At 37.7% G+C, this 26,367-nt stretch overlaps 1 protein-coding gene across 1 annotated transcript in view; it reads right to left on the bottom strand.

Annotated features, from left to right (window-relative positions):
- LOC139719500 (probable 3',5'-cyclic phosphodiesterase pde-5) overlaps window positions 1-3,850 on the bottom strand; it is a 130,418-nt gene extending 126,568 nt beyond the window's left edge. The window contains exon 1 of the mRNA XM_071630918.1: window positions 3,037-3,850. Coding sequence (XP_071487019.1) covers window positions 3,037-3,502 — 466 coding nt within the window. The 5' untranslated portion in view covers window positions 3,503-3,850. The remainder of the gene's footprint in view (window positions 1-3,036) is intronic.
- Window positions 3,851-26,367: the final 22,517 nt, after the last annotated feature.

Below are 26,367 nucleotides of genomic sequence, written 5' to 3'. Positions count from 1 at the left end.
TCAAGGGGGTTTGGGTCATAAAAGTAATGTAATTTATGTTTGCATATTAAGAGAATTGCAGCGTTGCAATACAATGTACCGACATCCCTGCATGCTAGAATAACATGCTTCTCTTCCTGGACCATTGTCACAACATACTTCTTCCTCACTTCAAAAAACTTCAGTTGACTCTAGAAGACTCTACACAGACCTGGATTTCTTTAATCACATCAAAGTTTCTGGGGAAATATTTCATGTAAGGGCTACAGTTTCCATTTGCAAATTAGATTTGTCTTGGCAGTCTATGTGACTAATGGAAAACTAACAGCACTGTCTTTATGTCTTCTCTTTTTTTTACATTAAGCACTGTACTACATAAAAAACAAAACTTTGCTTTGATAATGATAAGAAGTGAGACTTTTACAGAGAGAAAAAAAATCTTCAAACTTAATTAATAAAAACATGACATTTTGAGCATACCGCAAAATAATTGCAAAATCTTGCCACCGCTTCAACTCGCAGCAACTTGTTGTGAGTGATGACATTTTCAAAGAAAACATAGAGGGAAACGTTACACTTTGAATTCTGGAGTTGGTGCTGCTTTCTTTACATGTTCTCCATGTTCATGAAACATAAACACGCTGCTGGGAATGGATAAACAGAACAGCTTCATCAGCATCCACAAGGCCTCATATGGCTAACACAAACGAGGAAACACCAGCACTGGAGAACGATAAACTCCCACGAGAGCTTGAATTGCATCTCTCACTCCTTCCCTCCATCTCTCTCTCTCCCTGAAAGCCGATTGGAATCTTAACCTTTTATGGCAAAAAAGGGGTAAGAAAGGATGCTGTGCCGAGGCTGTTCTGAGGGCTTAAATCATCGGAGGGGTCTTTCATTAAAAGCTTGCGGCATAATTAGAGGGGATGTGTTACACTATAGGGACCGACGCTCCACAATCCCTGGTGGCAGGGTAAATGGAGTGGGGGGGGGGGGGGAGGCAAACTTTCATCTTTTTGCTCTTTTCGCGGATGCCATCTTAAGATGATACCCAGCGTAACCCTGGCGACAGAGCATTGAGGAGAAGAGTCCTCCGGAGCAGAAAATGCCGGCGATTCTCGAGTGCCGATACGAGGGAGCCAAGTTTGAAAGTTACAATAACGCCTGCCCCAATTTGTTCAATGTACCGTACTCACAGGTATCCCTGCCTCCTTAGCTTGAAGTGACGATTGCACGCTTGAGATGATCAATAGAAAGAGGTGATTCTCATCTATGCCAATGTGATCAGATTATCACAAACTGATGGATCTTATCTACACCGGGTAGTATCATCGGGGGCAGCCTAACTATGTCCAACTTTCTGTTTCAAAGTAAATATCTTCAAAGTGCAATGTCTACCCATGTTAAGAAATTTTCTCAATAGAACATCCATTAAGTATGGTATTAAGTACACTAATAGAAAATTACTGACGGACACTGTACTGTATTGGTTTCTGGGGGGGGGGGGGGAGGAGTGTACCTCTTAATAACTTTTTGGCATACAAAAGAAACAGCCATCTGGAGAACACATTCTTTCAAAAGCACACACAACATGTCTCAAACATCTCCACAAAATACTAATTCTTAACATTTTTCCTGCAATTCTGATCAATATTTTCCTTGTAATTCATTTGTAATTTATTCCTTATCATATCTATTTCAACCCTGTAGAGGATCAAGGGTTATCCCATGATAAACTGAAAGCCCATCAATGTATGAATGGCAATGTTTTCAACAGAATCCTTGTAACAATCAAACACAATCGTAATTATTACATTATTGTGATTTTCCAATCAGGAACATGCACAAGCTGGCATACTATACAGGAACAATGCTTAGTGGGCAGCACCGTTTGTGTTTGCAAAGGAAACAAATAAGCTAGCTGCACTCACACAAACCCCAAATTATCGGTTTTTGAAAATCTTTTGCAGTACCATGCAAAAACATTACATTGTAATTCTTATGTGTGAACGCACACAAAAATAATCACCTCTTGTGATATGCATTGCTCTGTAAAAATCAGTCCTGTTTGATTTTGTTTTTTAAAGGACAAGTTCACCTTCATAGACATGTGGGTTTGTGAATGCAGTATTATTAGTAAAACACATCAGAGAAAGTTTGAGGAAAATCGGACAATCTGTTCAAAAGTTATGAATTTTTGAAGTTTCTGCTCAGTCTCGGCTGGATGAGAAGACTACTATAGCTTGTGATGTCACATGTGTACAACGATATAAAGAAAGAATTTTAAGAATTCAAAACATTTTCAATTTTCTCGCATAAAAAAAGAACACTCGACTTCTCTCTTTGAGAAAGCAGGGGGAATAATATTACCCTTAACATACGTCAGTAACAAGTCGAAGAAAAATGTGCACTTTATTCAAAAAGTAAAGTTTTGCGAAATTCTCTTTTTATTTTCCTTATATCGTTGTACGCATGTGACATCATACACTGTGGTAGTCTTCTCATCCAGCAGTGACCGCGCAGTTACTTAAAAAATTCATAACTTTTGAATGGATTGTCCAATTTTCCCCAAACTTTCACTGATGTGTACTACTAATATTGTTGCCTTCACTCAATCCACTTGTATATGAAGGTGGACTTGTCCTTTAACTCATTTAACGAATATTTGTAGTGCACAGTGTGTGTATGAATGGTACACAAAGGAACCATCGATATACATCTTTAAGCCCATAATGCACTTTCCCTCAGGAGGTCCATCAACTAGGATGACCAGGGTCACATTTGCATTCTGGAGATTCAAAGGGCTTCAAAGTGATGAGCGATCTTTTTTTTTATTCCAGCTAAATTTTTCCACGACACTCACGATAATTTGTCCTGTGCAGTGTTTGTGAACATGCAGTGGCAAATAAAATCATTTTTTTTTTAAATCGATAACTACTGTGTGTGAATCTGGCTACTGTGTCATATAAATAAATGTGCCAATGAAAGAGGATACATTTGAGGATGGAATGTGGACAATGTGGAAAGAAGAGATTAGGTTGTAGGATATACACATACCTTTGACGATCATGTCGTAGCTGATGTTCACCCTGACTCCAGAGTGACTAGAGGTGCTGCTGCCCCCACGGCTCCTGGCACTGGATGTCTGGCTTCCGTGGTAGGTGGATGAACCCCCGATGCTGCTCTTACCGACCCCATGGGGGCTAGTCGGCTGGGGGCGTCGGCCGTTGCTCGGCGCCGGTAGAGGAGGCAGGCGGCGGGTGCCGACCTGCCGCGAGGCGTTGGACATTTTCTGACGGGGTGGCTGGTGGCCCTGGAGGGAGTGGTAGCGGCTGTGGTATCGTTGCAGGTGGTGGTGGCGCAAAGCGGGGGAGGGGTAGAGGTCAAGTTGGCCACTCCCACCCAGGGAAGCGTAGTAAGCGTTGTGCGCAGGGTGCCGTGCCGCGTGACTCACCAGCGGGTGGGGGCGTTTCAGTTTGCCGTTGGAGGGGATCGAACGTCCGTTTCGCCCCGTCAGAGACATTCATCTCAATTTGTCCCCAAGCAGGTGGGGCAAATCAGTGCTAGGATGCAGAAGGAAGGTAAGCACAAACCTCTTACTAGTCACTGTTTGGCACTACTTGAATGAAAACAGCTACCATCATGATTCCTTATTTGCACAGTAACCTCGGAATGCATCAGCATTCTTATTAGTGTTTATCGCTATCATCACCAGTTGTAGCAGTCCGTCTGAAAAGCGTTTCTCCGTTCTCACTATAACTTTTCTCATGCAGTTTTTCTTCTACCTCTTGTTTGAGGATAAATGTGCTGAAGAGAGTTCAGATGCATGACAAACCTGACTCTGAGCAAGTTAATGCCGAGATGAAAATATAACTCAAAAAAATATGACACAGACATAGATTATATCACATCACGAAAGTGTGTTCAATGCATTTCATCACTGTCTTAGCACCCATTTGTAGTTTTCCCATTCCAGCACATCATCTCCTAGCTTGCTTCACGGAAAACCAAGGCGAACTGGTTTTCACGTCTCGTTAAGCCCAATGCTGCTCATTCTCCGGGGACACGACGAGCCAACCAACAGATAAATGATGCAAGTCTTGTTCTCCACCGCTCAGACGATGAAGACGAAGCTGTGACTGGAGCTAAAGATCACCAATTACATTCTGATCTCCTCTTGCGATGGAGAAATCCCAAGTCAATTCGTCCATTTTACACCGGGTCAATCAAGATATGCATGAGGCTACGTCTGAGTTGCTTCTGCCCCCAAGGTTTACGCTGATTAGGGTCCAAACAACGTAGCACAGCGCACACTTAGCTCGCTCGTGACGAGAAAAAAGGAACTCTTCCTTCTTGACGCCTGCAAAATTCTGGTGTGAGGTTGGTCACGTATCCTCTCCAGGTTTGAGGAGGAATGAGGGGTGCATTTGGCTGGAATTAATAACATTTGTTGGCTGCACAGAGAGAAGACTACCCTCCTTTTTTTGTTGGGGGGGGGGGGGTTCCAGTCACTCAGCAGCGTTTAAAATCAATCCACCGATAACGACTCTGTAGGAGAAGAAAGAGAGAAACAAGGAAAATATTAAAGGCATTCCTCTAATGTGCATTCAAAGGTAAAAGAGAGACATAGCTGCCTTGCTTATCATTGTCTGCAATCAAATACCTCTTGGAACACATCCAAGAATGCATCATACAAACAATCTACAATGTAGGTGAGATTACCTCAGTTCACAGGGAGAAGTACTTTGCAATGAAAATTCATGATCAAGAGCTCCTACCCTTGCATTCTTTTCTGTTTTTTAATCAATCACATCCAAGAAACTACAACACTGTGATGTGCCTTTTCATTACCATTGTTGCAATACATCATTACTGTTTTGAAAAGGTAGAGTTTAAAAACATATTGGCCCTTTGTTCCTCATGAATATGGGAAATGCGTGTTGTACCAAAATCAAACTGTCCTTTGCATGCTGCGGTGTAAGCCCACTGCGTGCCACATTATTCTGAGAAAGCAACGTAGTCTTGCTTTCTTTCTTTCTTTTTTTCAAATTTACATAACTTTTATAGATTTCTGTTACCCTGGATATGAAATGTGCAATGTTGCAGAGAAAACGGCAAGCATTGCTTTGATGTATATTGCATGACACATCTATGATTGTTTTTCTATCAAATGACCAGCAGATACATTAGGCATGACCTTTGCACACAAAACAGTGACAGAAATTTCAGAATTTACTCACAAATCCAGTACGAAACACCACTTGATGCGACATGGAATGGAATCGCGAAATATGTTTTCATTATATCATACTGTGGCATTCAGTGATTCATCGATCAGTTTGGGTGGGTTTGTACGTTTGAGCAGAATATATGCAAACTTGGCACGCCGTCTACTTGATTCATAGTGTGCAAACGTGGCACATAAAGTAGTTAAACAATATTGATGCAATGCAAATAAAAAGATATGACAAAAAACAGAAAACATACAATCATACATTTTCTACGCTGCAGTGCCATTCCTTTCATTCATTTCTTTTCATGCAGTTTGTAAAAATTCATACAGTGCACAAGTGATCATTGCTTTTTTTTTCTGTCTGTAACATTGAAACATAGTCTATAACACCATACATTATTAATATACTGCATTGGCATACATCATTGCACTCCCTACTGAATCAGCCATGTTCTGAATTTAGCTCACAGGAATTTATGTGCTTCCGTCTGCATTACGTCCAATCAATTTTCCCCGAAACGTTATTGCTCTCTCGTCTCCGAAATGTGCCGTCCACAACCTTGACGGTTTGCGAGATATATTGGGGACCGGCACAGATGCCAACATGGCGGCTACTTGCTATACAGGTCTATGCATTCATTCATGCCATCTTTGAATTCTATTAACCTGTTGAGGATGGGCTGATTTTGCTACAACAAGCATTTCCCATAGACACTTGCTGCAGTATACTCGGGACTCGTCCTCCACGGGTGATGTGTTTGCATTTATAATTCAAAAAGCTGGCTAACTCTAATGATCCCTCACATTTATCCTCAAGTTGATTTCTATCCTTTGGGTATATGTCAGATTCACATAAGTTTCTGACCACACAAGCATTGAGAATTAACCCATTGAGGACGGGCTGATTTTGCTACGACACACATTTCCCATAGACACCTGTCCAGGTATACGCGGGACTTGTCCTCAATGGGTTAAGGGTTTCTGGGAACACTACTCTGGCTTTCCATGGCTCAGTCAGTAACAGCACTGGACAGACAATCCCAAGGTCTCAAGCTTGAATCCTATTGGAATCCCATTTTCTTTGCTTAATTTTTCATCATCGAAGTCTGTAGTGTGAGCTGCATTTGTACCCTCCTCAGAAGAAGAGTGGACAATGACTACATAGTCTCAGCTATAAGACACTGTCCACTAGATGATTAAGATATAAGCCTACATTCTTCTCTCTTCTTTCATTGGTTAGTTTGACCTCATTTTTTTTAACAATATTAAAGGGGATGGCTAGTAACTGATCAGTGGAAATCAGTGGGAATGCTGAGGGATGATTGTTCCAATCCTTGTGGGATTCATTTAAGAGTACATTATATATCTATTGTTGTGTGAAAATTATTTGCTTCAGAATGGTCTCATATTCAAGTAATGTGCAGTTTAATGTTTCCAGGTTAGCATGCCTGTACAGTGACAGGGCCTTAAACTGCACATTACTTGAATATGAGACCGTTCTGAAGCAAATAATTTTCACACAACAGTAGATATATAATGTACTCTTAAATGAATCCCACAAGAATTGGAACAATCATCCTCCAGAATTCCCACTGATTTCCACTGATCACTTACTAGCCATCCCCTTTAAGAGAGTGTTTTCAATTCATTTCATTTAGAATTTGTTTCCATATTCAAATAATACAAAAATAATTGCAAAGTAGCATTTATAATCAATTTGTACAAGAAGGTGAAATTTCATGAAGCAAATGCAAAATGCAAACAATATATTACAAAAGTATAATACATGTGCAGCTGCACCTACAAACACATATAGATACACATAATTTACATAATTTGATTATCATGAATTCACTATGAGTTGAAATAGCCCTCGTTAGTAAGGATATGGACGGAACTTGCGAAAAGAAAAGCAGAACTTGTACCAATTAGCAAGTTCCCTGAGTAAAAAAAAAAAAAAAAAAATGAGTTTTTGCATACGTGCGTACATAAACGAGTGGGCATAACGATTCAGAAGAGTTAAGAGGAAGAGGTAGAAGTAAAACAATGGGACAAATTTGAATACCAGTACTGTATAAAAGGGAAAAGATGCAGGTGCATGCTCATATTGTAACAACCATCTAGTAAGTCAGCAAAAATAAGAGGTAAACAGACCAAAATTGCACTCAATTGATGGATTTGACGAAGGAAAACGAAAGTGGTAGCATATTCACATCTACCACTGATGTGAAAATACTCTTGAAAAGACACGCTTCATAATTACTTAATTCCATTTAACATAAAGGTCATAGTCATAATATCCAAAAAGAATCAAGGTCCCTGAGAGATCGTCTCAATGAGGTTCGCAAGGGTGATCTCATAGTGAAAGACATCACTTGTGAGTTAATTAATTGGATAACAAGGACTAAAAATAGCCTGAGCAATACTTTTTTTGTATTTTGTTTTCATCACCAGCATATGATACTGAATTTTAGTTGTGAGTGACTGAGTGAAATAGACAGAAATCTATATCTAAAAACAGAAACATACTAAAAAAGATATTTCTATTCTGAAATGAAAGCATGTATTAACTGGCCATAATTAGTTTGCCTATATATTTTTTTTCTCTTATTTTACAAACTGGGTGAGAATACAAAAAGTGGGTAAATTTTGAAGAAGTCAACACTCTAAATCATTCCACAACTATGTGTAACAAAGCCTTCACACTACATTCTCAACTTCAGAGAGCTAGAAACAACACAAAGCAGTACAGAACTAAAAAAAAAAAATTTTTCCTTCAAAGATAATTCTGCAAGGACCACTATCACCAAAGAGCAGTAACGTTGTGAATCAAAAGTCTTGGTAGTACTCAATGGCCCGAATTCACGAAGGTGGTACAAATGAAACCATGGTTTAAACCATGGACAAAAACCATGGAGCGCGAAGTGTTGCATGGAATATTTCGTTACGAAATTGGTAAATTCGTCGACAAAATGACTGTTTTGTTAACGATATTATCATTTCGTGGACGAAATTTTCATTTAGTTACAAAATGCTGTCATTTTGTTACAAAATAATCATTTCATCGACGAAATGACTGATTTCGTAACGAAATATTCTGTGTGATACTTGGCGCTCCATGGTTTTTGTCCATGGTTTAAACCATGGTTTTATTTGTACCACCTTCGTGAATTCGGGCCAATGAGTTAACCTGACACAATAGAATAAAGCAATGCAGTGAAAATGAGTGGAGCTGTAGTATTAAAGTAGCAAATTTGCAAGAATCCCAGCCAAACTGGAAAGAAATAGGACAAAAATTGTTTGTACAATACTCTTTGATTGCGAGTAGTGCAATGTACATTTGGGAGTGGCAAAGCATAGCAGCCACATCCATACAGTCAGCAGTGAAGGTTTTGCAAAATTTCACAGTTAAGGAATATTTTGATGTGGCGGTATTACTGACTTCTTCATCAAAGTCTCTTAATCTCAAGTTGGTCATATTATCATTTTTTAAAACACATCAACATATCAACTTTTGCTTAAACTGAATTAATAAAAATGCACTGAAGTCGAAGGAATAACCCATATAAATAATTTTAAATGATTGATTGATTTCACTTTTATATTTCTGAGAGCTAGAAAGAAATACCATATGTCCCAACAAAAATTACAACGGGACCATCCGCTTTAAAAATAGTGAATCAATCTAAATGCAAATTCAGGGTAAGAAACTACAACTCATTGCCCACATCTTACAGAAAACCCCATTTGATTTGCTTCAGTGGTCAAAGAGAAATGAGGATCTTTGTAGAGCATGTCAAGAATCTCTTCCCTCCAAGTTCTCTCTATTGTATTCACACACAAAAGCATTGAAGTGCTAAACTTGAAAGAATCAGACTCATGACATGCTTTACAACTTTTCACATTTCTCTGTGACCGCTTAGCCAATTTGAGTAGGGTTTTCTGCAAAATAGAACTAAGATGTTATATTTTAAGACCCTGAAGTAGCATTTAGACAGTTTAATCATATTGGGTGTTATCAATGCAAAAATTTGATTGTAATTTTTTTTTTTTTTTCTGAGGGGGGGACATACTGTACAGTGTCCAATACAGCACTCAAATCATGACAGATTGAAAATATAAGGAAATCATTTTTTTTTTTAAATACATTTCAGTGAAAACAAGAACTTGTAAAATAGACAATCTAGATACATTCTTGACAATTCCAAATCATAAAAAGCAGTTTTAAAGTTAAAATCTCTTATTTCTATTAATAAACACATTTTTTTAGTATACTGACAGAAATAGATTTGTTTTATAAGGATTAATCTGTATGGAGGCATATATAATATACTTATACGCACATATGTGTGTGTGTATTTGAAGCTGAAAGAACTGAAAACAGATAGAGAGAGAAAGAGAGCACGAGTATGTGTGAGAGAGAAATGATACAGAATGAAGAGAAGAAGAGATAAGGAGGAACTGAATTTGACCTTTGACACGCCAATCATCAATTTAAACTTGAGATGGCGTTGAATACAAGGCATTATCTGTGCCCACTCCTTTCCACCTGCAATGCAGAGCGAATTGCTTCAAGCTTTCATCTAAAAGCCTTGAGAGAAATCTGCACGTTGGAGTGAATTAAGGAATCTGCTTCCATTGTGCTTCATGACCGCTATTCAAAGTGCTGGCTCATCATAGTACGGAAAGATGCGAAAAAAGAGCGGCTTGAATCCTTGCATCGCTTGGAGACAGCAATCCAAAACTCATCTGTGCATGTTGCGTGAATCGATTTTTCCACCGAGTGCTATCTGGCAGAGAGATGTACACTCAATTCGTCATCCCATGACAATTTCACAATTCTGAATTTCTTTTCAGAGTTTTTGCAAAGCATGCATCACATCAGGCCAAATGGATTTTGGTATGAACCCATCCATCTCAAAACAAAAAGACGGGATTTTTTCTCGTGGCTGACAGAGCATCCAGTTCCTCTCTGTTAACAATGTCAACCATTTCTATATGTTTCTCTTTTTTATAGGATTTCCTTTCAACAACAAAAAAATGGCTGTTTCATGACACAGGGAATAATTTTACTTCTCAAATTTGATTAGAGGATTTGATCAATGGGAAAATACTTTAAACAAAGTTCTGTGCAGTCCAATGTGAAAAAAAAAAAAAAAATTATATAGCAGTCATATAAAAAATGCATAGCAAATTGTGATGCAATACCAGGAAAATAATTCCATGTGGCATGTGCTGCCATGCCTTTTATCAATTCAAAGAGTTTCTTTTCTTTTTCTTCTGATGACATCTAATGGGTATGAGTCTCTACATTTTTTTTTTCTTTTCAGTATCTCCAGGATTATTGAGCTTTCAAGATATTTGCATCCTATTGAAGTGGCACGTTAGAAGTGAAAGCAACATTGTAGGCTTTGTCATGCTGTAACCACACCTACTTCATAGCTCAGGTATTGAATAAAACTGACTATTATGGGAAATGTTTAAGGATTGAAAATGTATGAATGGAGAAATCTCTTAAAATTATACAATGTCCAACAACAATACTACTACTGTAGATCAGGTATCACAATGATGCACACATTAGGTCAATCACATCAAATTCATAATGCGGAATGCCCAAAATCTGTCAAGGCAATACGACTTAACATTGTTACCTTCATTTACTTCTAGTTTTGAAGTGTGAAGTCACCCTTTGAAATAACTCACCACTTTTTTACCCACAGGATATAATTGGCTGTCACAAGGCATTTTCCATACAGGATTCATACTTTAACCAGACATGGACTTAAACTGCAGTTAATGCCCTTATGGCACCTACAGGCTCTTTTGGTTTGTTGTTATCATTGTTGTTTTGGACTGCTTTGTGTTTGGTGTTTTTTTGTTTTTGTTGTTGCTGTTGCTGTGGGTTTTTTTTTTTGTTTTTTTGTTTTGTTGTTGTTGTGTTTTTTTTTTTTTTTTTTTTTTGGGGGGGGGGGGCTTTGTCAACTACTACTTACGGTTGTGAACAGTTAATTTAACACTGGCTCAAATAGTTTCACAATAGACAACTTGATCATGCCTGGCAATGTTTTGCAGAATAGCAAATTGTTTTGGTTGGTTCCAAACAATGAAGTACAAAAGACTGCAAAAAGTAACAGTTGGCATCTCTGTGGTGCCCCCCCCCCCCCCCAAAAAAAAAAAAAAAAAAAAAAAATCACATAATTTTGATGAGGGCAGAATAGCAACAGCCAGAGTAATGTTTTATACAAAGTGGTGCTGGCATACAGCTCTACAATACTGTAGGCACAGAGCAACTCACAGTATTTTTGCTTTCAAGCTCATTTTGCGAGTTGACTGATATGCACAAAATGAACAAGTCAGAAAGACATCCCTTCTGTAAAATTACACATGTACTGTACATCATCTCCAAAATGGCATGTTACAAACTTGTTCTCCTGAAAAGGAATTACAATACATATTTCTCATTTTGTTTCTATGGTACATGATTGCTATTCCAACCACTAGCAAAATTATCTTACAAATTCCAATTCGTGACATACGAAAGTCACAAAATATATGGCGTATATGCAATTTATCAAAGGGCACTTTGGGAGAGCGCATTACATAGTGTACTCCCGTTATTATAAAAACAAACACAGTTATAATGAAATTCTTGTTATAGCGAAGCAAACATTCAGGTCCCAAAGTTATCATTTATATCTCTTTGTATACTTTACTCTTCGGTTGTAAAGAAATCCTGATATAAAGAAAAAAAAAACTGCCTGTCCCGAGGATTTCTTTTCGTCCCAAGTCCACTGTATAGCTTTCCAGACATTTCATGGAGAAATACATTTGCCTCCGGCGACATTTCGTGGTGGAGGCATAAAAACCAAAAAGAGTAAACGATCCGGAAAGTTGCTGCCAGAATTCTCCAAGCCATTTTTGAAGGCTGCACTACATTCATGAACCGGCAAGCACTAAAGACAAAGAGCTGAAGAGGCTGACAGACTTTCTAAGGCCAAACTGAATCCCTAGGATATCTAATGGCTCTCGAGTGCTTTCAAACAAGACACAGGTGCCAAGGATATTGCACAACACTTTCCAGACCTTCAGTCCTTGGAACCAGCTTTGTTACGTGAGTACGTACACTATATTTAAACCAGTTATGTCAGCACAATCTGTGTACAGTTAGTGCATCTTGTTTTCATTTAATAACTCTGTTGTGATGTGTTTGATCTCTTTTCTTTGTCAGGGGAAAATACTGCTACAATGTGAAGAGAGTGAATATGGGGTGATATTGTGAGACCGACACATTACCACATTAGCCCCCTGAGGATGGGCTGATTTTGCTACAACACTCAATTCCCATAGACATTTGCCCTAGCATACTCAGGACTCGTCCTTAACAGGTTAGAACTACTATCTCAAAAAAGTCAGGGATTTACATTTAGACTTGGCTTTGTGTTTGAGAGGGTTAAAACCATATAAGCAAGACAAGGTTCTACCAACTAGCAAATCATAAACTTTTTCAGAATCACTCTATGCACACAGCAGTCCTGGTTTCTCTAAACATAAAAATAAATCATGCTTTTAACATTATTTAGTGATAACAACCAAGATTTCTTCTTCATGTTTTTTTCTGCAGGGGAAGGGGTAGTCAAGTGTATGAAAATGATGCAGGTCTCACATCACAGGCATTAAGCTTCACGTTTTTACTATTAAACAATTATAAACTTGTATCCTCTTTGACATTATGATAAGAATGAAACCTCCAAGATGGCATAATACTTAGAGACGTTAGGAACGTTTATTGATGGGTATCGAAGTTATAAAATTTGGTATTCAAAGATAATGAATTCACTTGGTAAATTTACTGCCATTCATCATGATTATGACCAACATGTATTTTGACAATACATCTTCATAATAGATGAATAAATGAAGGGATGATATTTCGCTCATAAAGATAAATGCGTTTTAGTCTCATTGCACATACTGTATACCCCATTATTTCGCGAATTTAACAACACGTCTCCATGCACTTTGTTGATAGAGCATTAACGTAAGCGTCGGCGTCAATTCGCGAAAACAACACCTCGCGAAAATGTCTACATGACCTCGTCATTCGCGAAAATATCTGTACGCGAAAATAACGGCGTATACAGTATTTCATGACACTTTCAAAACATCCAGTTATTCAAAAGTCATGAAAAATGAAACAAACAATGGGGAAAGGTAACCATAACTTGATGACTTAAACATTAATTGTCAATAAAGTGTAAGTAGAAGAGTTTACAGCAATGATAGTATTGTGGTTATTCTAGAGCTAATGGCACAGCTGTATTTAAAGTGTTAACAGCATCACACACACATGAACATTTCAGAGATAGTTGATTTTTGTAAACAGGAAAGCAGGCATTTGACGCCATTCGTACACCTGATAAGCATCAGCGGAGAGTACAGGTGCGAGTGGAACGTGACCCGACGCAAAGATACAGATATCGCCCTTCAGATCACTAGGTCGTGTCTGCCTGGCATCACAGCCACGAGATACGTGTGAAAATGGAAAATGCACCCAACTTACCCACCAATAACACCACACAAAAAAACGAAGAAAAAAAAAGAAACACTGGACGTGTCTCCCACAAAATCAACAGCTAGCACTCACTGAATGTTCCCCCTTGAAAATCCTGCCAAGGTTCTGGTTACACCGGTGAATCGAGCCGAAAAAGAGAGATGGATACGTATATACCACAGAGGACACGCTTGGCAACAACAGAGAGGTGAGTGATAATGTGGACTTGGCAGACGAGAACACACCTACCACGGCCGACGTTTAACTTGGTTATGAGAGCCAGTGAAGTCACACAGAGATGCAATCAACTGACAGACCGACTGTGAGAGATCGAGAGAGAGTGCGTGTGTGTGTGTGTGTGTGTGTGTGTGTGTGTGTGTGTGTGTGTGTTTGTGGAGATAGCAGAGATAGGGGGAGAGAGAGAGTGGGAGTGTGTGTGTATGTGAGAGAGAGAGATAGGGAGAGAGAGAGCTCCCCCCTGTGCAATTCGAATGAGCCAAAATTTTTAATGGGATTGTGCGACTCCCCGACAATCAACATGGCACGCCGTTGCTATGATACGCCAGCGACCTGTTAATTCTGTATCACGATACAGGTGGAGGAAAACTGGTGATGAAATAATTGAAACGGAGAGACCGAGTGGAGAAGAGAAAGAGTGAGAGAGGGAGATATCTATAGGAGGGGTATAGATATGACTTACTTTATATCTTTAAGGCTTGATGCAGTTTTTATTTCAGTTGGATTTGGTTTGTGGGGGGGCCTATGTGAATCCTAAACCTGAAATCAATACATAGGGATGGGCACAGCGTAGTAAAAGATGGGAAACAGAGAATACAATGTTAGAAAGGGGAAAGGAATCTGCCTTAGAACATTCAACAGAAATGACACTAACTGTTTGATTGTGGCAAAATTACAGTTGATGACAGGAAAAAGAAAGAGATATGGGACCAAGACAAATTTTTAGCAAAAATTCATGACTGTTCCAATCCAGTCCTCCTTAACTTTTGCTGCACATGCATATAACTGTCTAACACACCAATTATCACTTTTCATTGTTCTTTCTTTCTCTTTTTCCACCCCCTCCTCCCCCCCCCCATCCTGTTCTATTTCCCACTGGTTTTCAACCTATTTGCCTCTTTCTTTCCCAATTTAGGTACATATTTCTCTTTCGGTCTCCCTCAATATTCTCCACTTGCAATGCATTTCTAAGTCGTCTCTCCCCTTTCATGTCATATGTTTCTGCTTTTCTCAATATGTTTCTATCTCTCTCTCTCTCTCTGTCTTCGTTTATTTCTCTTCCTCAATGTTTCTCTCTCCCTCCTTTTCTACATTCATTCATTCAAGCATATGGCACAGAGTGTCACTTCTCTATCTATCTGTCTATCTATTTATCTCTCTCTATATATATACATATTCTCTGCCTTTTTTTAATTCTTTTCCTCAATATTTCTCTATTCCTCCTTTTCTCTCTCTATCTATCTATCCATCTATAACTTCCTGTTTCTCTTTCTTCTCTTCCTCCTCCTTCATTTTGTGTGCCTAGCGGTTAGAATAAAATCCTTGTGTGGTTTCCTTGACATAAACAGTCATCCAACCCCTACCATCCGAATACTTTTCTATATCATATCTTCTGTCTATCTATCTATCTATCTATCTATCTATCTGTCTATCAATCTATCTATCTATCTATCTATCAATGTATTTATCTATATCTCTCTCTTTCTCTTGTTTTTCTTCCTCCTCCTTTATTTTGTGTGCTTTGTGGTTAGAATTGTGTGGTTTCCTTGACATAAGCAACCCCTGCCATGCGAACACTTTTCTATATCTCTATCTATCTATCTATTTGTCTGTCTGTCTATCTATCTATCTATCTATCTATCTATCTATTTATCTATCTATCTATCTATCAATGTAATTATCTATATCTCTCTCTTTTCTCTTCTTCCTCCTTTATTTTGTGTGCTTTGTGGTTAGAACTGTGTGGTTTCCTTGACACATGCAGCCATTCAAGCAGCCCCCGTCATGTGATCACTGATGCAGCCGTCTGCACACCCGTCCAGTCCCACTTTACCCAGCTCTCTATCTCTCATCTTAGGCATGCTCTTAATTAAATTCATGCAAATTTGCTCCTCAGTGCGTCGTCGGTCGTCATCGAGGGGGCTGGAGAATAGAAGAGCTTGATGATTTAATTTGAGTAAACAAGATGAGGTATTTGTCTCTTCTTTGATGCTGGACAACCAAAAAGGAGGGCTTACTTTTGCTTCACTCTAAAAAAGGTCACTTTTGTTGTTGTTTTTGTTTTGTTCTGCTATTTCAAAGAATCAAGCAAGTCTTTGGGTGTGTGTGTCATCAACATTTACTCGGAGCAAATGGTTTAACATTCCTCCGTGATGACACAACTAACATTAGCTTTCCTTATACTGAGCCCATAATGACTTTCAATGGTAAGAACCCTGCTCTATTAAAGGAAAACTTTGTAACAGCTTCAATCAAACAGTATTGCTTTAAAAGGGAAACTTAGATTTAAAAAAAAAAGAAGAAAAGAAAGTAGTTTCTCATCGTTGTGCACATCTGATTTCGGAGCTGCATCAACTTTTTCACTATTTATCACTTTTTGAAATGCCAATGAAAATATAAAAGCTTGTGAAATTAGTAGAGTTAGTTGCTTTGTGCATGTTTAAAAAATTGTTATACGAGGAGTTAAAAAACTATGCTAGCACCTTGAGCAGTGCATATAAACAAACAGTGGGATAAATGCTTCACATGTGTCAATTGAATGTCTGAGAAAAAAAAAAAGAAGAATAAATGTTTCACTCTAACCCATTGAGGATGGACTGATTTTGCTACAACACGCATTTCCCATAGACACCTGCCCAAGTATACTCGGGACTCGTCCTGGACGGGTTAAGGGTTTTCTTAAGATTTTCTCTGTGAATCATAGAGTTCCAGCTTTCAAGCCACTTGTGCTCTTTATTCATCTAATCACATAACTTCCTGATAACAGTCATAAAAGGAACATTTTACTCAGTTCCTTGCTAATCTCAGAATTATTTTAACTAATGAGAAAAAAAGCAAGTGTGGTATATTAAGAATTGAAATCAACCCTGCTGAAATGCCCAGGCAGAGGCCACAAATATGAGATGTACATTGATATCATTTATTTGATGTAGGAACTACTGTAAAACACCACCCACAGATCTTTTAGCCCGTTTAGGACGAGTCCCAAGTATGCTCGGGCAGGTGTCTATGGGAAATGCGTGTTTTAGCAAAATCAGTCCATCCTGAACAGGTTAAAAAAAATGAAATCCCTAGACTCTTGTTAAGTCAATTCAATTTAAATTTCTTTATTTCCATCGAACAAAAAAGGTGATACATAGTGAAAAGTACACTTATAAGCAAAAAGTAAAGAAGAATACACACTGTAAGGACTAGTACTAATGCAGATGTGAATAAATGCATAATAGTATAAAACAAATAATGCATACTTTTCAAAAATGAGATTAACACTTTCTATACCAATGAGTAAATGTGCACAAATTTTGCACACATACCTATGGACAGAAAGTTACTCTGACACTCGGAGGATTAAGGAATAAATAAAGCAATGGGAAAGAGTGTAAAAAATCTAGGTGTTCATTTTGCACAGATACTGTCGATGACAGATCATGTCAGTAGAGTATGCCAGACAGCAAACCTCCATCTGAGAAACATATCTCATGTTCAAAAGTATCTTACAGAAGATGCATGTAACCATGCAGTACACTCTCTAGTTCTGAGCAGGCTTGATTATGGAATTCTCTGCTGGCATATATGAATGTCAGTGATGTGAAAAGACTGCAAAAAGTCCAAAATCGAGCGGCTCGCCTGGTGCTTGGTGTAAAGAGTAGATCACCAAGTGCTCCTTTACTGAAGCAGTTACACTGGCTCCCCATCAAAGAGCGTACTGATTTTAAACTAGCCCTTCTTGTCTACAAGTGCATGATGAATACCGCTCCTCAATACCCATCCAACCTACTAACCACCCCTACAGCCTCCAGATATCAACTCCGGTCACAAAATGATAAGACAGTCCCACAAATCCCACAAGCAAAAACCAAAGCTTTCGAACGTACATTTTCATATGCTGGATCTGTTGTCTGGAATGCTCTACCAAAACAAATCCGTCTATGTGATTCTGAAGAAATGTTTAGAAGGATCGACACTCAAGACTGAACTGTTTCAATTGTAACTATGTTGTTCCTATACTTTGTAAATGTTGGATGTTGATGTATGTACAGCACTTTGATCAGGTCCTGTAAAAGCGCTCAATAAGAAATAGTTATTATTAGTAGTAGTAGTCCACAGTCATTTCATTGGCAGACAATGGAATCTTGGTTTTTGCTAAAATATGCCTGCAGAAAATTTACTATGCCTAGGGCATGTTTTTTTTTTCTGCTAGTACTTGGGCTTTCAACAAGATGTATAACACTTTGGGGGATAATGACTATCTTGTGGGTGATGCGAGTGTTGGTAGAATGAAGAATTGTGCCCTGGGCATAGTTGCTTTTGAAGCGATCCCCATAGATTTTACGTTTAAAATCTGTCTTCAGTGTGAGCAGACGCCATACGGTGCACGCAGGAGAATCAAACATGGCGCTTCAAGGCAATCACAATCGATGCAGCTATAACACGCCTGGCTGCAGTATGCTGTTAAATTTGTGCTAGGATGCTACAAGCACAAATTCTAACTTGACTGGGCCAGCTATAGATGTTTTTGCAGTACATCAAGGAATAAGATTAACTGCAATGATATTCGAGTCATGGCTGATATATAGGCCAGCACGGATCATGTGACCATCCTACAATCCTTAGGAAGAGTGTATTGGTCTCAGGATGGTTGTGATACCCATTGACCTCATAAAATCAGTAATGACTAATAACTCACATATAAAGCACTGATTGATAGCCAGCCGCATCCACATAGAATTCTTATCCTTATTGTACTGAGTATACGATGCTATGACAAAAACATAACAACTATTCATATGTGACCGTGCACCTCAAAACGAACATAAAGTCGCACACACTGATTTTGCGTGATGACTGAAAATAAGTGAAATGGGTCAACCTAGCCGAACTTGACTTTTTCATATTTTCTGAAAGAGCGGGTCTTCTTTTACATTATGCTAAAATTTGGTATCATAAAACGGGCAGGAAAGTGTGTTTTTTTAGCAGTTTATCTCGAACATTTTTGGTAGAATAGTGTGATTAGGTGTGTCTTTAGAATCCCTTTTTCATTTCTGAAAAACCTTGTCCACACTCTTCACTTTCTACTCTAATAACTGTTGAAAGGATAGTGCTACTACTTTGAAAGTTGGCATTAATTATGGACAGAATGTGTTAATGAGGCATGCATACTTTCGGTTTAATCTGATAATCCCTTCATTGTTGTTACTCTGGTGGTTTACTTCCTGTTTTTTGTCCCATTCATCGCACAGCCAGCACGGTTTGGTAAATATTAAGCGCTTGAATTGTCACTGTACTTCAGAGCCTCTTTTCTTAGTTCACACTTTTCCTGAGTTTGTGCTTTCTTTCCAATATTTAGATAGGTTAGGAGAGTCCATTTGATTTGAGTTATACATTATTTTAAAGCTTAAAGTCTGCTCTTCCAGGATATGGTCTTAACTAAAAATACATGCCTAGCGACTTTTTGTTTGTTTTGAGGTGCAGGGTCACATATTTTCTTTCCTTTCAAGAAGTAGGAAAACAAGAAATATCATTGATTATAGATGTAATGGATTTTCCTGAAAGAAACTTGTGTCGACTTCTCTAAATGAAACAAACTATACATGTCATTGCTATCAATGGGAAAATACTACCCCAGGCATTTTGTTGTGTTGCATTGAAAAATATGGAAGATGAATTCCGACTTATATTCATCCTGCTCTGTACTGAGCAACAGAAGGATGTTACCTCGATTCCATGAATAGAGCTAATCCCCTTTTGGCTCTGATCTGGTTCTGGGGGGATTCTGCATTTTATTTGATTGATTATGGTAGTCTCATCTTTACCTGTACATGAGTAGCAAGGGACATACTGCAATGAATTGGCCTTGCTCTGACATGCTGTGATATTAATTACAAAATGAAAGGGGAAATAATTCATCCCTTCATCTCCCAATGACATTTTGCAAGTAGGTAGTATCATCAAGTACACTGCATACTGCTACCAAGTGACAGTTTATTGGGATGGATAAAACTAATCACTTTTTTTCCCCTGCTTAGTATGTGACTGATGATTCAATTTCTTTTAATGCATTTTTTTTTCATACTCTCCCTATCTCTCTATCAATCCATGTCCTCTCATTTTATTTAAAGTGTTTTTCACATCAATTTTCATGGAGTCTGGTCCTCATGGCCACACAGCAATGATTGCTGCATTGCAGTATTCATGTAATTTTGCACTTTAGTACTTTTAATGCTACCCTCATTTCTTATTTAACAATATCACTTCTTTCCATCAAGACCACCAGGGCACTCCCACTTATCTACGGCTCACTCATGGATGTTTTCTATTATTACCATATCTTCTCTCAGACCTCTCCAATACTCTATCTCTCTTGCTCTCTCTCTTTCTCTCTCTTTGTATTTATTTGTTCATTATGTAACACGGGTTAACTCTTTATGTGCCGTGTTCGCACGTCTGACTCAGTCGACGGCGTGCCAACTTCGCATATTCTACTCACACGCACAAACCCGCCCAAACCGATTGATAAATCGTCAAATGCCACAGTAGAATGAAAGCGTTTCTCATGATTGCGTTCCTCTCGCACATAGCTTGCATTTTATGTGATGAATGACCAGCAAGCGGTGTTTCGTACTGGAGTCTGCGTTTTAATTCCAGGTTTCTGTCACTGTTTTGTGTGCAAAAGTCATGCCCTTACAATAATGTATCTCTAAGTCATTTGAAGGAAAAACAATCATAAAGTTGCCATTCAGTTTCTATCAAAGCAAAGCTTTGAACAGAATTCTAATATGTAACTTATGTTATAAGTTACATAGATTTGAAAAACAAAATGTCTTCCCAAACCATGACTACCTGTACACCTGCACCACAAAACAAACAAACGGTCGCCAGACATGGATTTCTAGTTAAGGGCAGTTAAGGGCAGATTCTGAAAGAGCAGACTCTAAGCTTTAAAATGATGTATAACTCAATTCAAATGGATTCTCCTAACCTGTACAAATACTGGAAAGAAAGCACACATTCTGGAAAGTGCGAACTGAGAAAAGAGGCTCTGAAGTACAGGGTCTATTCAAGGGCTTAATCTTTACTAAGCTGTGCTACCTGCGCTGTGAAAGGGACAAAAACATCACGTTAACCACTGTACCACCAACAATTAAGGGATTATCAGATTAAGCTGAAATTAACCATGGTCTATAACCCTATTCTGACAATGATAAATGTCAACTTTCAGAGCAGTAGCATCATCCTTTCAAAAGTTATTAGAGTTGAAAGTGAAGAGGGTGCAAAGGATTTTCAAGAAATGAAAGGGGCCTCTTAGAAAAACCTGATCACAATATTCTTCCAAAGAAAGGGTTGTAGAAAAATGACTGAAAACCCACTTTCCCATTTAATTTATGATCCCAAACTCAAGAATATTGTAGAAGAAGAATAGCTCTTTCAGAAAATATGGAGAACTCAAAATTGACTCGGTTCACCCATTTCACCTTTCTTGAGTCCTCACGTAAAATCAAGGGGTGCGACTTTTTGTTTGTTTTGTGGTGCACGGTCACATAGTGTCTCAGAATAATGTGGCACACTGGGGGTTTACACCATGGCTCATGAAGAGTTAAACGACCAACACCTACTAGCACCTGTGCTATCTCCTGGTTCTTTTAGCAACTTCATTATGTACATTATTGCCATCAATTGTATGTTAATCATTTATTGATAATTTATTTGATATGTTTCTTAGATTGTTTAGACTGTTATGTGTGCTATGTATCAATTTTGATGTAAACACAAAAAATGTACTGTTAAATTACTATTATGTATTCAAATTTTCTTGTACATTTTGTTGTTGTTATGAATAAACTCAACTCAAATAAACTCAACTCTATATGAAGAGTTTGTTAGCAAAAACTGATAAGTCCATTTTTGAAGATTTTGAAGTACGGTCTCTGTCATAAAGTACAAAATAATACCTTTTAAATGATATATTGGTCACTACATATAAAGGTACAATTTTGAAGTTATGGTCAAAAGAAGCAAAAATTTCCTTATTATTCTCTTTATTTTTCTTGACCTTTAATCACAAATATTTCCATTTGGCAAATATGGACTTATCGTTTTTTGCAAATAAACTCAACTCTCTATCTGTCTATCTCCCTCCTTTTCTCTCCATCTCATCTTTCTATCTTTCTATCTCTCTTTCCATCTCTCCCTCTCTATCTCTCACTCTCTCTCTCTCTCTCGATTTCCCCCCAAAGAATCCCTATCCATATCCCTGTCCCACTGAGTACCAACTTGTGTCCTTCTTCCGTACAGTATTCAAAGATTTCTAACCAACTCCCTCCCTGCTATTGTGTCCTTAACAGTCAAACCTGTTTTAGCAACCACCTGGTCATAAAGACCAACAGATCTGTATCATCGACAACCTGTCTGTACAGACCAAGAGCTCTTTGTCTCAGAGAAATTTCACGCAAGTCGAAAGTTAATCTGAAAAGAAGAAATTCAAACCTAAAAGCATAAACAATGCCAATTTAATCAAAATATAATGAAAATGAAAAAGATATGAAATTGTGAGGTTTTAATGTTTATGACACAGTTCTTGAACAGTCAACATAAAGATACAAATAAGATGATATCCCATTACATCACAAATCCATAAAAATTGCCAGATCACTACAAAAATTTAATCATCCGTTCCTTAATCTTTCCTGTAAGTTTCTTTTAAATCCGTTCACAACTTTTCGAGTTTTTCTGCACACGGACAAACAAACAAACAAACAAACAAATAAACGCTGAAGAAAACATAACCTCCTCCCTTGGTGGAGGTAACAAGTGAAATTCAATTAACACATTTAGAAATTCTCTCCTTTCCCATGAGACGATCATCGCAGATAACGAAAGGGATGAATAGGAACCATCCTGCAGCAAATTATTTCACATCTTTTCAAGTTTCCCTCGCTGTACACCAGGCGGGATTTCGTCCTTCAAGAAATTCTTACACAAGCGTGAGGTAGTCATACAAGTGACTTTTCCGTAACCTGCCATTATAGAACGACCAGTTTCATGTCATCGATGCGGTATCAAGTTGCCTTACCCACAGTGAGAGATTTCAGTCTAAGATTTCAAATCTAAAGACATCCTTGGAAAGATTGATGAAAATGTTGTGTGATCTTTGCAACAATACAATCAATCTCATCCCATTCATCCTCAAACCATCACAGATATCAAACAATTTAATATCTAACTGCCCTTTTTTTCTTTCTCAGTTTTTTCTTATCTTTTTTTACCCATTGAGGACAAGTCCCGAATATACTCGGGCAGGTGTTTATGGGAAATGCGTGTTGTAGCAAAATCAGTCCGTCCTCAAGAGGTTAATCAACAGCATTATCTATCTCTTCTTCTCTCTCTCTCTCTTTTAGAATCTCTTGCTCTCTTCCACCTCACAAACTGTCTTTTCCTTCTCTCTCTCTCCCTCTCCCTCTCTCTCTCTCTCTCTCTCTCTCTTTAAACATAAGCTGTAGATCTCTCTCCCTCTCTCACTCTGATAAATTACTCCAATGTGCAGATTAAAATTGCACCAACAATGGCCAGCATTTTTCATTTAACAGGCCATATCGCAGCCAAGAAATTTGGCATGACATTTCAATTAGTATAATGGCCAGAGAATTAAAGGGAAAGTACTGGTGTACACTGCAGAAAAACTCGAAGTATGGGGGAGAATGTAAATGAATGTATATAGAAATCATTAAAAAAAGGTTAAACTTGAGGGTATATGAGAATCATTAATGTATAAACAAAATCTGTAATAGCACAAGGTTAAATGTGTTACTTCAATGTGGAAATGGCTTTGATTTGGGAACAGAAATACTTGTATGTGTCAGCAGGAAATTTGGGGGGGGGGAAGAAAGAAACACAGACATGTAGATTTTAATCAGGCTTTGATAGATAAAACAAAGACACAGAATAATACTTGCAATGCATTAAATTGCTAATTGAAGTCTATCCCCAAAGTCTGTGTCAGCTGTTTCCACTTAAACATGGAAATTATTATTATTTATTTTTTAGGCGCACCATGTTAAAATTTGAGTTATGTCAAGTTTTCAACCAATTTCAAATGCAGAAGTTTACAATATGGGGGAGAAAAGGGTATAGAGCAATTCCATATGTGACCCTGCATCACAAAACAAACAAAAAGTCGCCAGACATGAAATCTCAGTTAAGAGCATATTCTGAAAGAGCAGACTTTTAGCTTTAAAATGATGTATAACTCAAACCAATTTGACTTTCCCATATCTAAATATTGGAAAGAAGGCACACACTCAGGAAAAGTGTGAACTGAGAAAAGAGGCTCTGAAGTACAGTGTCTATTCAAGCGCTTAATCTTTACCAAGCTGTGCTGGTTGTGCAATGAATGGGACAAAAAACAGGATGTAAACCACTGGAGTAACAACAATGAAGGGATTATCAGATTAAATTTGAATTGATCACGCCTTATCAACACATTCTGTCCTTAATTAATGCCAACTTTTAAAGAAATAGCATTATCCCTTCAAAAGTTATAGGACTTGAAAGTGAAGAGTGTGTACAAGGTTTTTAAGAAATGAAAACGGGACTCTAAAGACACACTTAATCACACTATTCTGCCAAATAATGTTTGAGAAAAATGGCTAAAAAGCACACTTTCCTGCCATTTTATGATCCCAAATTTTAGCATAATGTAAAAGAAGACTTGCTCTTTCAGAAAATATAAAAAAGTCAACCTCGGCTCAGTTGACCCTTTTCACCTATATGCAGTCCTCACACAAAATCAGTGTGTGCGACTTTTTGTTCGTTTTGTGGTGCATGGTCACATATGATACTAAGATTATGAGTTTTTAATGATTTCAGGTTTTATTTAAAACAGCAGGTATTATAGCAGGCGTTAAATTGTCTCTTGTCAAATTGTTAAATATAAGTAGTACATTTTTTTTTTCCTGAATTGTTCCAATATTCTATGTATAGTTCTTGAATTCTTTTGTAAATGTTTTTTAATCAGGATGTGTAAATAAGTGAAATAAAATGAAAAAAAAAAATGAAATTATAGTGTCATATACCACACACTAAGGATATATTTTGGTTATAAAGTTTGATATTATGTATGTGATGAGTACCACTATTGTTTTCTTTTATGTCAATCTCTCTTAGATGATTGTCTTTTCTTCATATTTCGTACAAATATATATATTTTTTTCTCTATGTGATTTCTAAAATCATTTTGCACTGAATCTATCGTGCTATATGTGTTGAAACCACTGTGTTGAAATAAAATGAAAGTGAAAAAAATTAATAATTAACAATAAATTGATGCATTAGTGAAATGAAATATATGACAATGAGGACTCACCCACACATTTTTTTGCAGCTTTCACATTATTAGGAGGGGGAAAAGAGAATATATCAAAGATAAGCTTAAAGGGACTGTACAGTACTGGTTGAGGTAGGGATTCATGTTTTGAACATTCCTAAGTGAGATAATGGAAAGCCTCTTATGAAATATGAAAGAGCTTGTAATTTTAAGAAGGATTCAACGTTTATTTGATGAAAATTGGTTTTCAAATGGCTGAGATATCCAGTGTTAATGATAAAAGGCGACATGCCCCAACTTTATTAGTATCTCTTTGTTTCACCTTGTTTTTGGATATCTCAGCCATTTCAAAACCGCATTTTCATCGAATAAACTTTTGATACCCCTTAGAACTGCATGCTCTTTGACATCTCATAGAGTGGTTTCTGAATATCTCGCAAAACGTTAAAAGCTAAATCTTCACCTCGACCAGAACTGTACACACCCTTTAAAGGGTGTGTACAGTTCTGGTTGAGGTGAGGAATTAGCTTTTAACGTTTTGCGAGATATTCAGAAACCGAGATGTCAAAGAGCATTCAATTCTAAGGGGTATCAAAAGTTTATTTGATGAAAATCGGTTTTGAAATGGCCGAGATATCCCGAAATAAGGTGAAACAAAGAGAGCCTAATAAAAGGTGTGGCCTGTCGCCTTTTAGTATTATCACTTTTTTGGGTATCTCAGCCATTTGAAAACCAATTTTCATCAAATAAATGTTGAATCCTTCTTAAAATTACATGCTCTTTCACATTTCATAAGAGGTTTCTCATTATCTCACTTATAATGTTCAAAACATGAATCTCCACCTCAACCAGTACAGTGCAGTCCCTTTAATTTGCATTGCCATACAAACTTGTTCCTATCATGAACACAAAATGTTTATGACATTACAAAAATGTCACTTAATTTTGAGTAGAATTATCTTTTCTAATGGTTATGACACAAATTATGAAAGCAACCAATGACATAAACTATACTGCATTTGAGGCAAACGAGCAAAAATAATG

The sequence above is a fragment of the Diadema antillarum genome, unplaced genomic scaffold, assembly GCF_040938485.1.
Source record: "Diadema antillarum isolate AM-2024a unplaced genomic scaffold, OU_Dant_1.0 scf00000111, whole genome shotgun sequence".
Taxonomy (NCBI): domain Eukaryota; kingdom Metazoa; phylum Echinodermata; class Echinoidea; order Diadematoida; family Diadematidae; genus Diadema; species Diadema antillarum.
The sequence above is the reverse complement of the archived record's forward strand: the minus strand, read 5'-3'. Positions and strand labels throughout refer to the sequence as shown.